This window comes from Nerophis ophidion, linkage group LG16 (assembly GCF_033978795.1).
Source record: "Nerophis ophidion isolate RoL-2023_Sa linkage group LG16, RoL_Noph_v1.0, whole genome shotgun sequence".
In the NCBI taxonomy this organism is placed as follows: Eukaryota; Metazoa; Chordata; class Actinopteri; order Syngnathiformes; family Syngnathidae; genus Nerophis; species Nerophis ophidion.
Genome location: NC_084626.1, coordinates 37,577,336 through 37,595,223, shown reverse-complemented (window position 1 = coordinate 37,595,223; position 17,888 = coordinate 37,577,336). Strand labels below are relative to the sequence as shown.

General features: G+C 41.1%; 1 protein-coding gene across 1 annotated transcript in view; it reads left to right on the top strand.

Annotated features, from left to right (window-relative positions):
* Positions 1-4,990: 4,990 nt before the first annotated feature.
* Positions 4,991-17,888, top strand: part of esyt1b (extended synaptotagmin-like protein 1b) — an 87,024-nt gene continuing 74,126 nt past the window's right edge. Inside the window, exon 1 of the mRNA XM_061875135.1 lies at positions 4,991-5,637. Coding sequence (XP_061731119.1) covers positions 5,266-5,637 — 372 coding nt within the window. The 5' untranslated portion in view covers positions 4,991-5,265. The remainder of the gene's footprint in view (positions 5,638-17,888) is intronic.

Genomic DNA, 17,888 nt, shown 5'->3' with positions numbered 1-17,888 from the left:
GCAAGCATTTATTTGCTCAAGGTAAAAAGGCGCAGTCGCTTCATGTCAACCTTCTTCCGAAGAAGCTCGACATCCGTTTGGCGGTTTCAAGAAATGCAGCATTTGGTGAGAAAGGAAGACAAATCTCCAAGAAGGAAGCAGATACTACTAACCACATCATTAGGTACACCTGCACACTCAGTAGGCTTCAATCATAAAGGGGAGGGTGGTTTCTGTTGTCTTGACAGCATATCTTTTAGTCTTTGACTTTTCTTTTCATTAGTGGGAATTGAAAAGCATATGGTTTATTAGAGTTCTATTTGGAAATACAACATATTTTGATAAAAAGTAAAAAAAAATGTGTCAAGAAGCAATAACTAGATCTAAACAAATGAATGAATTTTCATTTTGTATTTTATACAACAAAAATGTTAATCACTGGTCATCAGAAATGAAAAAAGTAACCAAAAACAGATTTGTATATTTTTTAATAAGAATAACACACCAGCCCTGCAATGAGGTGGCGACTTGTCCAGGGTGTACCCCGCCTTCCGCCCGATTGTAGCTGAGATAGGCGCCAGCGCCCCCCGCGACCCCGTAAGGGACAAGCGGTAGAAAATGGATGGAATATCACACCACATAGCCTGATTTTGCCTAGAGCGCGGACTGGCCTCAAGGTGAAAATTGTGATGATAGTTTTAGATAAATTGCTGGTGCCCCTGGACACTTGGTCAGTGATGTAACCTGGGATTACAAGGGGTTTCGGATATTTCAACTATCCGACCCCAGACAACCCAGCTGGACTTGATCAAGCTACAGTTTGTGTCCAGGTAGCACTACTCTAAATGCCACGCTTCTCCCCTCCTGATCCAGAGCCACCCCAAGGCCACTTTTGCTGTGTCGGTGGCCAACTTGATGGCCCTTTGTTGGCTGTTGCCAGCATTTTGTAGGCCCTGCAGAGGGATTGGCCCACAAAACCTTGGCATCCCACTTCGATGGTTTGGCCTTTTACCCGCCAAGCATTGTTCCAACACTACTATTAGCTCAGCATACTTCGCCCTCTTCCTTTTGTTAGCATCCTCCATGCGGCCCTCCCAAGGCACAGTGAACTCCAAGAGATTCACCTGCTCTGAGGCTACTGAAATAACAATATGATATCTTGGCAATCGCGTTAGGAAACTTCAGCTGCCAGTAACCTTCCCCTTTTTCATTAAGAGAAACCTCAACTTTACCGGCTTAAATCTCATGCGAGCCCAGGAAATCTACTCCTCGATGCCGTTCAGGGTCCAGCTGCAACTTGGGACAGATGTAGATGTAGCCAGGCCGTCCATGAAGGCTCGGATGGGTGGCTGTCGAACTCTAGACTTGGTGAGGGGCCCCCTAGACTTAATTGCCACACACTTTACCAGCATGTTCATGGTGAGTGCAGAGGATGATCGAGATCCTACATCCGGTGATGATCCCCTTTTCAAGCATGTGCCAGTCGGTGGTTATTGTTCTGGAGGAGACTCTCAGGCGAAAGTTGGCATACTATTCCAGGATGAGGTCTCTGTACTTCTTCAGGATGTGATGCTGGTTCAGGGTTTCTTCGACAAGCTTTTGGGGAATTGATATGTAGACGTTTGCGAGGTCCAGCCACAGTCCAACCAGGTCCCCCTTGTTCTTCTTGGCTTCTCTGATAAGATATGTAATCATCCTTGTGTGCTCCAGATATGTTTTGGGATCCCTCCTTTCTGTACTGAGGTATTGGTGAAGGAGTTCTTCGGGGGCTAGTCTGCCAGTCGCCTGGCAACAAGGCTGAAGAAAATCTTCCCTTGAACACTCAACAGCGAGATGTACGGAACTGATCGGTGTCCTTAGACTTTTCCTCCTTTGGGATCCACACAGTCTCCACCTGTCTCCACTGGTCTGCTAACTTGCCCCTCCATATCTTCAGGATCTTCCAAAGCCTGTGTAGTAGCCTTGGACAGTTCTTGTACACCTTATAAGGTAATCCAGTGGGCCCAAGAAGCAGATCTTGCTCTTTTAACCACCTCCTAGATTTCCTTCCAACTGGGGCCCCTTCTCATTGAACTCCAGGCCTGGTGCAGGTGTTAGACCTGCTTTTTGCTTATCTCTTGATTCATAGCCATAAATCTTCTTGAGGTTGTGGTAGACCGACGCTATTGAGCAGGCAAGTTGACTGCTACGCTTCTGTCCTGTCGGCTGTTTTGTGAACCCAAATGGTTTCGCTGGGTAAGTAGTTCACTTTCGAGAACTCTCCTTTCTTTTCCTCCTATACCACCTAGTTCTCTTTAAGATCATCAACCTCTTGTGGTTTACACTGCGTAACTCTGCTCTCCTCTTCATTCGCAACCTCTTGAGGGGATTATTATGATTATTATTATTGTTGAAACATTGTTATTCCCCCAAATACAAACCCTGTTTCTATATGAGTTGGGAAATTGTGTTCGATGTAAATATAAACGGAATACTATGATTTGCTAATCATTTTCAACCAATATTCAGTTGAATACGCTACAAAGACTACATATTTGATGTTCAAACTGATAAACATTTTTTTTTTTACAAATAATCATTAACTTTAGAATTTGATGCCAGCAACACGTGACAAAGAAGTTGGGAAAGGTGGAAATAAAAACTGATAAAGTAGAGAAATACTCATCAAACACTTATTTGAAACATCCCACAGGTGTGCAGGCTAATTGGGAACAGTTGGGTGCCATGATTGGGTATAAAAGCAGCTTCCATGAAATGCTAAGTCATTCACAAACACGGATGGAGCGAGGGTCACCAATTTGTAAGCAAATTGTCAAACAGTTTTAGAACAACATTTCTCAACAAGCTATTGCAAGGAATTTAGGGATTTTACCATCTACGGTCTGTAAAATCATCAAAAGGTTCAGAGAATCTGGAGAAATCACTGCACGTAAGCGATGATATTACGGACCTTTGATCCTTCAGGCGGTACTGCATCAAAAACAGCATTAGTGTGTAAAGGTGATCTCCACATGGGCTCAGGAACACTTCATAAAACCACTGTCAGTAACTACAGTTGGTTGCTACATCTGTAAGTGCAAGTTAAAACTCTACTATGCAAAGCCAAACCCATTTATCAACAACACCAAGAAACGCCGCTGGCTTCGCTGGTCCTGAGCTCATCTAAGATGGACTGATGCAAAGTGGAAAAGTGTTCTGTGGTCTGACAAGTCCACATTTCAAATTATATTTGGAAACAGTTGACGTGGTATCCTCCGGAACAAAGAGGAAAATAACCATCCGGATTGTTATAGGCGCAAAGTTCAAAAACCAGCATCTGTGGTGGTATGGGGGTGTATTAGTGCCCAAGGCATGGGTAACTTACACATCTGTGAAGGCACCATTAATGCTGAATGGTCCATACAGGTTTTGGAGCAACATAGGTTGTCATCCAATTAATGTTATCATGGACGCAAGACAATGCCAAGCCACGTGTTACAACAGCGTGGTTTCGTAGTAAAAGAGTGCGGGTACTTTCCTGTCCCGCCTGGAGTCTAGACCTGTCTCCCATCGAAAATGTGTGGCACATTATGAAGCGTAAAATACGGCAGCGAAAACTCCAAGCTGTTGAACGACTAAAGCTCCACATAAAACAAGAATGAGAAAGAATTCCACCTTCAAAGCTTCAACAATTAGTTTCCTCAGTTCCCAAAACGTTTGAGTGTTTTTAAGAGAAAAGGTGATGGAACACAATGGTGAACATGCCCTTTCCCAACTACTTTGGCACGTGTTGCACCCAAGAAATTCTAAGTTAATCATTATAGCCAAGAAATTCCAAGTTAATTATTATTTGCAAATTCAGTTTATGAGTTTGAACATCAAATATCTTGTCTTTGTAGTGCATTCAACTGAAAAATGGGTTGAAAATGATTTGCAAATCATTATTGCGTTTATATTTATATCTAACACAATTTCCCAACTCATATGGAAACAGGGTTTGTACGACAGCGGATACCCCGAACTGTTAAACAACTAAAGCTCTACATAAAACAAGAATGAGAAAGAATTCCACTTTCAAAGATTCAACATTTAGTTTCCTCAGTTCATAAAACGTTTGAGTGTTTTTAAAAGAAAAGGTGATGTAACATAGTGGTGAACATGCCCTTTCCCTACTACTTTGGCACATGTTGCAGCCATGAAATTTTAAGTTAATTATTATTTGCAAATAACGTTTATGAGTTTGAACATCAAATATCTTGTCTTTGTAGTGCATTCAACTGAATATAGGTTTAAAAGGATTTGCAAATCCTATGAAGTTACGTTGTACTTGTGCAATGACAATAAAAACCTATCCTATCCTATCCTATTCCGTTTATATTTACATCTAACACAATTTCCCAACTCATATGGAAACGGGGTTTGTATAGAATAGAATAGGCTGCGATGAGGTGGCGACTTGTCCAGGGTGTACATGCACCTGGAGATAGGTTGATTGGCAACACTAAATTGGCCCTAGTGTGTTAATGTGAGTGTGAATGTTGTCTGTCTTCCCGTGTTGTCCCTGCGATAAGGCAGCGACTTGTCCAGGTTGTACCCCGCCTTCCGCCCGATTGTAGCTGAGATAGGCGCCAGCGACCCCAAAAGGGAATAAGCGGTAGTAAATGGATGGATGGAAGAATAGAATAGAAAGTACTTTATTGATCCCTGGGGGAAATTCAGCACCACAGTTTGCTCACAATAAACAATAATAATAATATATGACGTATATATATAATATATGAATAATATAAATACATTCTACATATATTCTACATTTAAGTGCAGTCAAGAAGGAACATATATAATGTTGTATATGTAAATATAAATATAAAAAAATAACTATACAAACTAAAAAACAAAAGATACATGTTTTTTGTGAAGATATCGATTAAATCACTCTTGCATCGCTATATCCTTGGTATCGACATTGTCGATGTTTGTGTCGAGCCGCCCAGCCCCTAGCAAGGAGTCAAGGCAGTAAGGATGCACATTTCTTCCAGTGGGCGTGTTTTCATTTAGATAACGGGACTGGGGGAGAACAGCAAGAGCAGAACTGGCCAAACCAACGAAAAGAACGAAAAACTTTAGAAAAGGACGCAATATAATTATGATACAGTTCGGTTCTTAAAGCAATTGGGATTTGTTTCGCATCAATGTCGTTATAACTGTGTTAGGCCTGCAAGGACATTCTTTAACGGGCGCATTTGTTTCCTTCATTCAAGCATTCCTGGGAGTCCCGAGGCTATAAAAAAAGCCCCCCAAAAAACAATGCAGAGCGAGAAATCTGAGCCGAGCGAGCTGGAAGTCGCCGACGGTTCCGGGCCAGGCGAGGCCGAGAAGAGCGCACCAATTCCGGGCAATGAAGTACAGACGCCGCCTCCCCGTACCAAAGGCACACGCGCCGTGGCAGTGCTGTGGACTTTTGGGAAGTGTCTGGGGGCTTTGCTTCCCGTCTACCTGGCGGGCTACTACCGGGTCAGCACCAGCCTGCTGGTGTGCGGCATGATGGTGTACACCGGCTGGAAGCACGCCCGGGAGGCCAAGGAGGAGAGGCTGAAGTTGGCCATGCAGCTTCTCTGCGACGACCAGGAGCAGGGAGACTTGAACATGTCCAAAATAAAGCGAGACCTTCCTGCTTGGGTAAGACATGAAACACCCACAGTGCTTTAATAAACGTGTCAAAACCACGTAGGAAAAGTTAAAGTTGTATTTTATAAGTAACACCCCACGTCACGTCTGCTGCTGTTTGTGCTTTGATGCATAAAAGCTCAGCACAGTTAATCAGTTGATGCAACATGACTGAGCTCAAAATGGACTTGCAGGAAGAAAAAAAAAAAAGCACATGTTCCTCAGCAAGGCCACACCTAGTGGATCATTTCTGTCTGGGTGATTTTCCACGATGGTGCTGTTGGTAAACAATGCACCACGCAGTAAAGTATAAATGACAATGTGTAAGATGAGGATGCTCTTCAGACAGACAATGTCATAAATCGTCCTTACAAATCACACTAATGTTTGTAAAGCCTTAATTAGATTAGATTAGATTAGATAGTACTTTATTTATTCCGTCAAGACCGTTCCTTAAGGAAAATTAAAATTTTCAGCACAATCCCATTCAAGTTTAGACAAACATTACAGGGAGACAGAACAGGATCACTGACGGGTCTGCCGGCTTCCAGCGCCCCTTACAAAAAAGATGAGATACAGGTAAACAAGGAGGGGGGGAGAAAAAAATAGAAGATTAAAATAAAAAATAAAAATAATGCATCCATCCATCCATCCATCCATTTCCTACCGCTTATTCCCTTTTGGGGTCGCTGGCGCCTATCTCAGCTCCATCGGGCGGAAGGCGGTTTACACCCTGGACAAGTCGCCACCTCATCGCAGGGCCAACACAGATAGACACACAACATTCACACTCACATTCATACACTAGGGCCAATTTAGTGTTGCCAATCAACCTATCCCCAGGTGCATGTTTTTGGAAGTGGGAGGAAGCCGGAGTACCCGGAGGGAACCCACGCATTCACGGGGAGAACATGCAAACTCCACACAGAAAGATCCCGAGCCTGGATTGAACCCAAGACTGCAGGACCTTCGTATTGTGCCTTAAAGGGGAACATTGTCACAATTTCAAAAGGGTTAAAAACAATAAAAATCTATTCCCAGTGGCTTGTTTTTAGGGCTTCACGGTGGAAGAGGGGTTAGTCCGTCTGCCTCACAATACGAAGGTCCTGCAGTCCTGGGTTCAAATCCAGGCTCGGGATCTTTCTGTGTGGAGTTTGCATGTTCTCCCCGTGAATGCGTGGGTTCCCTCCGGGTACTCCGGCTTCCTCCCACTTCCAAAGACATGCACCTGGGGATAGGTTGATTGGCAACACTAAATTGGCCCTAGTGTGTGAATGTGAGTGTGAATGTTGTCTATCTGTGTTGGCCCTGCGATGAGGTGGCGACTTGTCCAGGGTGTACCCCGCCTTCCGCCCGATTGTAGCTGAGATAGGCGCCAGCGCCCCCCGCGACCCCGAAAGGGAATAAGCGGTAGAAAATGGATGGATGGATGGATTGTTGTATTTTTTGAATTTTTTTTCAAATTTTTACCGGTCCCGGAATATCCCTAAAAAAAGCTTGAAAGTGCCTTATTTTCGCTCTCTAGAAGCCACTGTTTATTTTCCTGTGACGTCATACAGTGCTGCCAATGTAAACAAACAATGGCGAATACCACAGCAAGATATAGTGACATTAGCTCGGATTCAGACTCGGATTTCAGCGGCTTAAGCGATTCAACAGATTACGCATGTATTGAAACAGATGTTTGTAGTATGAAAGTATTGAAGAAGAAACTGAAGCTATTGAGCGAATAGCTATTGATGCTATTCATAGCCATAGCATGGCCAAATAGCTGTGTTAGCATCGCTGGTAAAATGTGCAGACCAACCGATCAGGACTTTCGCATCTTGTGACACTGGAGCAACTTAAATCCGTCTTTTGCTAAGTGTTTTTTTCGCATTAAATGTGGGTGGAAGGAAACGTAATATAGTTTCAAATGTACATACAGCTATAGCCTAAATAGCATGTTAGCATCGATTAGCTGGCAGTCACGCCGCGACCAAATATGTCTGATTAGCACATAAGTCAACAACATCAACAAAACTCACCTTTGTGATTTTGTTGACTTCATCGTTGCAAATGCATCTGCAGGTTATCCATACATCTCTGTGGCATGTCTGTCTTAGCATTGCCGGTAAAATGTGCAGACACTCCGGCACATTCGATGGGGTCTGGCGGAAGATTTCTTGCCAATTTCACATCTTCGTGCTGGTGGTGCAACTTGAATCCCTCCCTGTTAGTGTTGTTACACCTTCCGACAACACACCGACAAGGCATGATGTCTCCAAGGTTCCAAAAAATAGTCGAAAAAATGGAAACTAACAGAGCTGAGACCCGGTGTTTGTAATGTGTTTGAGAAAATGAAAATGGCGGCTTTCTTTCCTAGGCAACGTCACGTACTGACGTCATCGCTTCAAGAGGGCTAAACAGAAAGGCGTTTAATTCGCCAGAATTCACCCATTTAGAGTTCGGAAATCGGTTAAAAAATCGTCTTTTTTCTGCAACATCAAGGAATATATTGACGCTTACATAGGTCTGGTGATAATGTTCCCCTTTAATGCACTTTTTGCGAATGTGCAAAAATAGCTTAGAGCAGTGGTTCTTAACCTTATTGGAGGTACCGAACCCCACCAATTTCATATGCGCATTCACCGAACCCTTCTTTTCAAATTCAAGACAAAGTTATACATTTTGGTAACACTTTAGTATGGGGAACATATTCTAACTAACAAAGACTTAATTTAGAGTTATTTGGACTCTTGGAGAACATATTCTAAGTAATAATGACTTAACTTAGAGTTGTTTAGTTAGGGTTGGGGTCAGGGTTAGAGTTATGGCCGAATAAGGCATCAATAAGTACTTAATAATGGCTACTTAAGAGCCAATATGTTACTAATTTGCATGTTAATAAGCAACTAATTAATGGTGAATATGTTCCCCATACTAAAGTGTTACCATGTTTTTTTTACTGGTGCACAAAACTAACCGTGCATGAACATCACCTTGTTCAAAGAACAAAACCAACAAAGTGCATGAACTCAAAACAAATTACACACCTGCAAATCAGTCAGCTGTTGCCGTATCCGTAATATGCCGAAGTTTGTATTTACACGATGAGTCGGGGGTGTTTTGACCTCCGCCGAACCCCTGAGGCCGACTCAGCGTACCCCTAGGGTTCGATCGAACCCAGGTTAAGAACTACTGGCTTAGAGGAAATGATATGTCTTGTCAAACCCAGAATCTGCAATTGTAAGAAAAAAAGTGACATTCATTATTCTGTGTTTGTTACACTTCCACTTGCAATAAAATAGCTTTATCTAAATATAAATTAGGGAGCTTACTTGTTAAGTCAAATTTTCAACAAGTCATTATTCGATTCAAAATTGATTCTTGATTCAAATTGATAATTTATTTACAGCATACTTGCCAACCTTGAGACCTCTGATTTCGGGAGGTGGGGGGTGGGGCGTGGTTGGGGGCGTGGTTAAGAGGGGTGGAGTATATTTACATTCACCAAGTCATCCATCCATCCATCCATTTCCTACCGCTTATTCCCTTCGAATCTTGGGGGGCGCTGGTGCCTATCTCAGCTACGATCGGGCAGAAGGCGGGATACACCCTGGACAAGTCGCCACCTCATCGCAGGGCCAACACAGATAGACAGACAACATTCACACTCACATTCACACACTATGGCAACACTAAATTGGCCCATCAACCTATCCCCCAGGTGCATGTCTTTGGAGGTGGGAGGAAGCCGGAGTACCCGGAGGGAACCCACGCATTCACGGGGAGGACATGCAAACTCCACACAGAAAGATCCCGAGCCCGGGATTGAACCCTGATTACTCAGGACCTTCGTATTGTGAGGCAGACTCACTAACCCCTCTTCCACTGTGACGCCCAAGTATTTCATATATATACCGTATTTCCTTGAATTGCCGCCGGGGTGCTAATTAAATTAAAACCTTTTCTCACTCCTGCGCTTACCAAAGGCATGCGGTAAAAGTAAGCATGCGCTAATTATTTCAAAACCTCTTCTCACTCCGGCACTTACCAAAGGTATGCAGTAAAGATTTGAGTGTGATGTAAGCTTGGATCTTAAATCCTACTGAATAGCTCTTAATCTTCTTCCCTTTATGTAATTTCAAATTACCGGTATTAAAATCAACCTCCTCCATTTTGAAAATGGCGCCACATTTACTTATATATATATATATATATATATATATATATATATATATATATATATATATATATATATATATATATATATATATATATATATATATATATATATACACACACACATAGCCTCCAGCTCCGCCTGAATTTCGGGAGATTTTTGGGGTAAAATTTGTCCCGCGTGGGTTGGCAAGTATGATTTACAGACAGACATCACTTGGTGTTACAATATTTTTTTTTTGCCACCTGCTCACCTGGCCTAGAGGTTAAAGTGTCCGCCCTGAGGTCGTGAGTTCAAACCCCGGTCGAGTCATACCAAAGATTATAAAAATGGGACCCATTACCTCCATGCTATGCACTCACCATCAAGGGTTGGAATTGGGGATTACATCACCCAAACATTATTCCCGGGCGTGGCCCCTGCTGCTGCTCACTGCTCCCCTTACCTCCCAGGGGGTGAGGGTGATGGGTCAAATGCAAAGGATAATCTCACCACACTTTGTGTGTGTACGTGTGACAATCATTGGTACTTTAACTTTTAACTTTTTTTACCTTTATTTCTTTTTTTAATATCAGAGTCTGTTCTGCGAAAAAGTTATCAATCAATAAATCCACTTTTATTTATATGGCCCTAAATCACAAGTGTCTCAAAGGGCTGCACAAGCCACAACAACATCCCGTTATCCCGTTACAGCTTATGGACAGGGACCCACAGTTGAAATATACATCATCATATAATATACAAAATACAATACAATACATTTCAAAATCTACCCACTAAATACACATTTACAATTTCGCTTATATATAAAAAAAAGGAATCTTTAAATCCACCTCCAGTCTCAATATCCTGTTATTCCAATTTAATTATAAGGTTGCATTTTGAAGATCTGCGATAATTTCATCATACGTACAGTGGTCAAGACCAAAATGATACGACTTAATGTGAATTCCTCAACCTTAAGGGTGTGCTGAATGTACTAAGCATAACATCGCAATAAATTTAGCTAATACTGTAACGCTTTTTAGAAAATGTTTAAATTATGTGATTCTTTTATAGAGTTATCAATCTCATTCCAGATCATCGGGCCTGTACAGGCTATACTAAAGCTTGTACACTTCACATGAAGATTGTTCCCTCTTAATAAAAGTTTACTTCCAGTGTTACCGTATTTCCTTGAATTGCCGCCGGTCATGTAATACGCGCCTGACTTGAATTATCACCAGGTCAAACTCGCCCCCCAAATTTATTAGTGCATGCTTACTTTTACCGCCAGGTCAAATTCGTGACGTCATTTTTTTAAATGGCGGAGGAGTTTATTTTTGCTTTTACTATGTGTAAACCAGGGGTCTTGTTCCACAGCCATACAGATCACACTGATGGTTGTGATATAAAACAACTTTAACACTCCTACTAATATGCGCCACACTCTGTGAACCCACACCAAACAACAATGACAAACACATTTCGGGAGAACATCGGCTGTGTAACACATTATAAACACAACATAACACTTACCCAGAATGCCATGCATCTATGACTCTTGGCTATATTATACACCCCGCTAGCACCACACCCCCCCACCCATCCACCCCTCTCCGTACGTCGGTTGAGGTGGGCGGGCTTGGGGGCGCGTGTATAATATAACCAAGAGTCATGGATGCATGGCATTCTGGGTAATTCTTATGTTGTGTTTATAATGTGTTATAAAGCCAATGTTCTCCACAAATGTGTTTGGTGTGGGTTCACAGAGTGTGGCGCATATTACTAAGAGTGTTAAAGTTGTGTATATCACAACCATCAGTGTAAACGGTATGGCTGTTGACCAAGTATGCATTGCAATCTCGTATGGGAAGCATCAAAATGCATGCGTCCGGCCGGCACGCAGATAGCATGGTGTAAAGGTGGGCGCAGTGACAGGTTGTAGAGCAGTGGTCCCCAACCACTGGGCCGCGGCCGCAGAATAATTTAATATTAATTTTTTTTTTTAATCACACTCAATTTTTTACTGTATGCAATTGGTAAGCGCAGAGGTGAGAAGAGGTTTTAAAATTATTAGCGCCTGCTTACGTTTACCGCATGCCTTGAATAAGCGCAGGAGTCAGAAGAGGTTTTAAATTAATTAGCGCCCCGGCGGCTATTAAAGGAAATACGGTTTATCTATGAGAAGGAGTGGTCACTGCTGGAATTGGCTGGCAGAGTTTAGAATTTAGTCCATATACTATGGACAAGTCGCCACCTTATCGCAGAGTAGACCCGACATATTTGGACAATTGATTAATTAGATATTCAATATGAATTTTGAAATCTATAAATCTATCTATATATACACCAAGGAATGTAGTGCTCTCAACTCTCTCAATTGTTTTACCACTTGTTTTTTTCAGTATCCTATCAAAGTTTTTGCGGCTAATATTTGAACAAAATATAATAAAGCTTCTCGATTCAAACTGATTCCCGCAGTATATTTGGTATAACAGTGATAAAAAAGATTCAAAAAACAGGTTACAGGTAGCAGAAGCTCCTTTAGACTGCTGATCAATGACATGTATGTGCAGCAAATAAGCCCAATATGGTATAAAAAAACATTTTTTAAAAATTGTTTCTAAAAAAAAAAAAAAAAAATTGGAAAATTATGAATGGCTTTAGAATCGGAATAACTAATCATTGCGGTTTTTATGTGGATCGTTTATTCTTTTCCGCACCCCTAGTGCATCCCGAGAAATCTGTGTGTCATTTGTTTATTTACTTTTTAATTTAAAATGTGTAACACAAAAAAATAAAAGCTTTTTAAAACCTACATATTTTTTTAAGTAAACCAAAAATTTAAGAAAGTTTTTTACCGTTATATGTGAAATAATTTAAATAAATAAGAAGGCAATGACTAACGATTGTTTGAAAATATTTTTTGTGGAATTTCACTTACCAAAAAATAATTGGCCCTAGTGTGTGAATGTGAGTCTGAATGTTGACTGTCTATCTGTTGGCCCTGTGATGTGGTGGCAACTTGTCCAGGGTGTACACCGCCTCCCGCCCGAATACAGCTGAGATACGCTTTAGCACACCCCGCTACCCCAAAAGGGACAAGCAGTAGCAAATGAATGGATGGATAAATGGCACTTGCAGGCAAACAAACATAGAAGAAGACAGAGGGGCAGTACAATTTTAAATCAAAGTTTTCCACGATTTTTTTCTAAATTGCAACTTTAATAGTTTGGAGCTTTATTAGGTCTCTATGGTTGACGTCATTTTCAAACACAACTGATTGGTTGGTGGGCTGGGATTTTATCAGTTCTGACCGCTTATAGGTCAGTGGGCGGTGCTTCAAAAGTATCTTGCTACAAAGTTATGAATACAGCATTGTATTAACGTATACTCCACATATTACATACAGTATTTGTTGTGGTTAAGACTGAAAAGAAAAGATCTTGGATAACTTTAACTTCCATTGTAGTACAGCTCCCCTGTCGTCTTTTGCCTTTGTTTTCCTGCATGCACAAGTCCTCATAAAACTATTTCTATAGGTGAACTCAAATGGATTTGCAAAAATTAAGTTTATACGCTTGTTATCCATCTTCTTCATATTTGATTTAATTAAAGGGCTACTGAAAGGAGATTTTCTTATTTAAACGGGGATAGCAGGTCCATTCTATGTGTCATACTTGATCATTTCGCGATATTGCCATATTTTTGCTGAAAGGATTTGGTAGAGAACATCCACGATAAAGTTCGCAACTTTCGGTGCTAAGAGAAAAGCCCTGCCTCTACCGGAAGTTGCAGACGATAACGTCACATGTTGATAGATTCTCACATATTTACTTTGTTTTTAATGGGAGCCTCCAACAAAAATTGCTATTCGGACCGAGAAAACGACAATTCCCCCATTAATTTGAGCGGGGGTGAAAGATTCGTGTTTGAGGATATTGAGAGCGACGGACTAGAAAAAAAAAAAAAAAGTAAAAAAAAAGAAACGCGATTGCATTGGGACGGATTCCGATGTTTTTAGACACATTTACTAGGTTAATTCTGGGAAATCCCTTATCTTTCTATTGTGTTGCTAGTGTTTTAGTGAGTTTAACAGTACCTGATAGTCGGAGGGGTGTCTCCACGGGTGTCTTGACGCCAATGTCTCAGGGGAGTCGACGGCAGCTATGGACGGCATAAGCTCAGCTTTTCTTCAGTAAGAAGCTACTTTTTAACCACAATTTTCTCACCGAAACCTGCTGGTTGACATTCCGTCGTGATTCATGTTCGCTTGATCCATAGTAAAGTTTCACCTCCAGGAATTTTAAACAAGGAATCACCGTGTGTTTTGTGGCTAAAGGCTAAAGCTTCCCAAGTCCATCTTTCTACTTTGACTTCTCCATTATTAATTGAACAAATTGCAAAAGATTCAGCAAGACAGACCTCCAAAATACTGTGTAATTATGCTGTTAAAGCAGATGACTTTTAGCTGTGTGTGTGCGCAGCGCTCATACTTCCTAAAAACCGGTGACGTCTTGCGTACACGTCATCATTACACGACGTTTTTAAGAAGAAACTACCGGGAAATTTAAAATTGCAATTTAGTAAACTAAAAAGGCCGTATTGGCATGTGTTGCAATGTTAATATTTCATCATTGATATATAAACTATCAGACTGCGTGGTGGGTAGTAGTGGGTTTCAGTAGGCCTTTAATACATGTATTGTAAGGAAAACTAAATGTTATTAATTTCTTGTTTTACTTTAAACAAAAATATTTTTTGCGTTGGTTTTAAATGTAAAACAAATGAACGATACACGGATTCTGAAATAATTTTTTATTTGATTACATTTATAATATATGACATTTTTCTGCATGTATTTTTCATGTATCTTTTTAATCAATTATAACACAATAGACCGTATACACTTTCAGTGTTTCTCACAAGGCTTTGGGGTGAAGTTTGAAGTCATCAAATTAGAATACTTGACCATGACGCAATGGCAAAACCTGGGTAAAATCATGCAAAGCTAAACAAACATGTTCAGAACTACAAATTAACTTTCTTCTGTCACTTTATTTTGTTGGATGGTGGCAATACCCACAGCAGCACGCGTTGTTCGTTGGGACAAACGATATGTACGATCATGTCAGAGTCTCCAGAAGACTCATTAGATTTGTCCTCAGTCGATTTTCTAAAAAGGTATAATGCAGTAGGGCTATCTTTGACTAAGGATTTTCATACTTGAATCTCATTGGTTGGATTTTCCCCATAGTCGAGTATGCTACATGTATGCTAGCAAGTAAATAGCTAATTGGGATCCCCATAAATAATCAGATCTCATTTGTGACTTTTCCCACCTCAAGATCATAAAACACTCCGATAAACAAACATGGTAGAGACTGGATGGTTTAGTGTGGTTCTCTGGGTCGGGTTTGGCTCCAGCGTAGCACAGAGAAGACCAGTTAACGACTATCTAGAGCAGTGTTTTTCAACCTTTTTTGAGCCAAGGCACAGTTTTTGCATTGGAAAAACCCAGAGGCACACCACCAGCAGAAATCACTAAAAAACAAATCTCAGTTGACAATAAAAAGTCGTTGTCGCAATTTTTGGATATGACTTTAATGAATAAGCAAGCATGTATCACTATAGCTCTTGTCTCAAAGTAGGTGTACTGTCACCTGTGGGGCGGTTTAGCTCGGTTGGTAGAGTGGCCGTGCCAGCAACTTGAGGGTTGCAGGTTCGATTCCCGCTTCCGCCATCCTAGTCACTGCCGTTGTGTCCTTGGGCAAGACACTTTACCCACCTGCTCCCAGTGCCACCCACACTGGTTTGAATGTAACTTAGATATTGGGTTTCACTATGTAAAGCGCTTTGAGTCACTAGAGAAAAAGCGCTATATAAATATAATTCACTTCACTCTGACTTATTTGGATTTTTTTGCTCTTTTCCTGTGTGTAGTGTTGGTTCTTGTCTTGCACTCCTTTTTTTTGGGCATTTTCCTGTAGCAGTGTCATGTCTTCCTTTGAGCGATACTTCCCGCATCTACTTTGTTTTAGCAATCAAGAATATTTCAGTTGTTTTTACCCTGTGATGAGGGGGCGACTTGTCCAGGGTGTACGCCGCCTTCCGCCCGATTGTAGCTGAGATAGGCTCCAGCGACCCCGTGACCCCAAAGGGAATAAGGGGTAGAGAATGGATGGATTATCCTTCTTTGTGGGGACATTGTTGATTATCATGTACGGATGTACTTTGTGGACGCCGTCTATGCTCCGCAGTAAGTCTTTGCTGTCGTCCAGCATTCTGGTTTTGTTTACTTTGTAGTTCAGTTTTAGTTTTGTTCCCCCTTCCCTAAGCTTCAATGCACTTTCTTAGGGGCATTCACCTTTTGTTTATTTTTTTGTTTAAGCATTAGATACCTTTTTTACCTGCACACCGCCTCCTGCTGTTTCCAACATCTACAAAGCAATTAGCTACCGGCTGCCACCTACTGATATGGGAGAGTATTACACGGTCATTCTAGACAACACCAACATTTAACAACAGCACATAATTTGCAGACTACAATTACTGGTTTGCAAAAAACATTTTTTACCCCAAATAGGTGAAATTAGATCATCTTCCACTGCACACCAGACTGTATCACACAGTGGTTGGAAAACTCTGATCTAGAGAAAGTAAACATTGTAACATGGTTTTGGTAGGTCAACTAGCGGATGAATCATTACTACTGGTAGAATAGAGCAGTGACGGAGGCTTCTTTACCGAAGAAAGTGGTCAAAGCTACACCTGCGACACAAGCTGGGTCCACTTTCCCTTGAGTCCCACTTAGGCCCATTTTTATCCAGGGTAAATCCCACCTAACCTTAACCATGTCCACACAAACACAATGCCGTCGTGTTTAAGACCCCCAGGGGGGTAAATGCGCACGCCATTCACCTCCAGTGATGCTTTGTGTGCAAGTTCTTAAATGTAACTTATCTGAACAATATCCAGTGTTGTGGTATTTCAATGAACTGGAATCCAGTGTGCTGTTGAGGCGTATTGTAGTGAATCACACCTGCGCAATCATAAATTAATCAAATTTTTAGTGGACATGTAAAGTAAACAATGTGATAAAGATCATTTTACATCAACCAATCAAGGGACCTAGATATCTTGTCAGGGCACTCCTCACTTATCCGGACCAAAGGGGAAGCGAACCATCCAGACTGTTATCGACGCAAAGTTCAAAAGCCGGCATCTGTGATGGTATGGGGGTGCATTAGTGCCCAAGGCATGGGTAACTTACACATCTGTGAAGGCACCATTAATGCTGAAAGGTACATACAGGTTTTGGAACAACATTTGCTGCCATCTAAGCGTCGTCTTTTTAATGGACGCCCCTGCTTATTTCAGCAAGACAATGCCAAGCCACATTCAGCATGTGTTACAACAACGTGGCTTCGTAAAAAAAGAGTGCGTGTACTTTCCTGGCCCGCCTGCATTCCAGACCTGTCTCCCATTGAAATTGTGTGGCGCATTATGAAGCGTAAAATACCACAGCGGAGACCCCGGACTGTTGAACGACTGAAGCTACATAAAACAAGAATGGGAAAGAATTACACTTTCAAAGCTTCAACAATTAGTTTCCTTAGTTCCCAAACGTATATTGAGTGTTGTTAAAAGAAAAGGTGATGTAACACAGTGGTGAACATGCCCTTTCCCAACTACTTTGGCACGTGTTGCAGACATGAAATTCTAAGTTAATTATTATTTGCAAAAAAAAACAAAGTTTATGAGTTTGAACATCAAATATCTTGTTTTTGTAGTGCATTCCACTGAATATGGGTTGAGAAGGATTTGCAAATCATTGTATTCCGTTTATATTTACATCTAACAATTTCCCAACTCATATGGAAACGGGGTTTGTAAATAAATGTACACTGACTTATATGAACTTTAATAAATTACAATATTATTAGTTATTTTGCATTTACAATACTATTTATTATATAATTGATTATTTTTGTCTTATGTATATATGTGTTCATTATCTTTGAGTAAATACAATTATTGTTATTATTAATAATTTTATTACAGTACAAGTAATACAGTGTTATAGTGTTTATCTGAAATCATATGACTTTTCTAC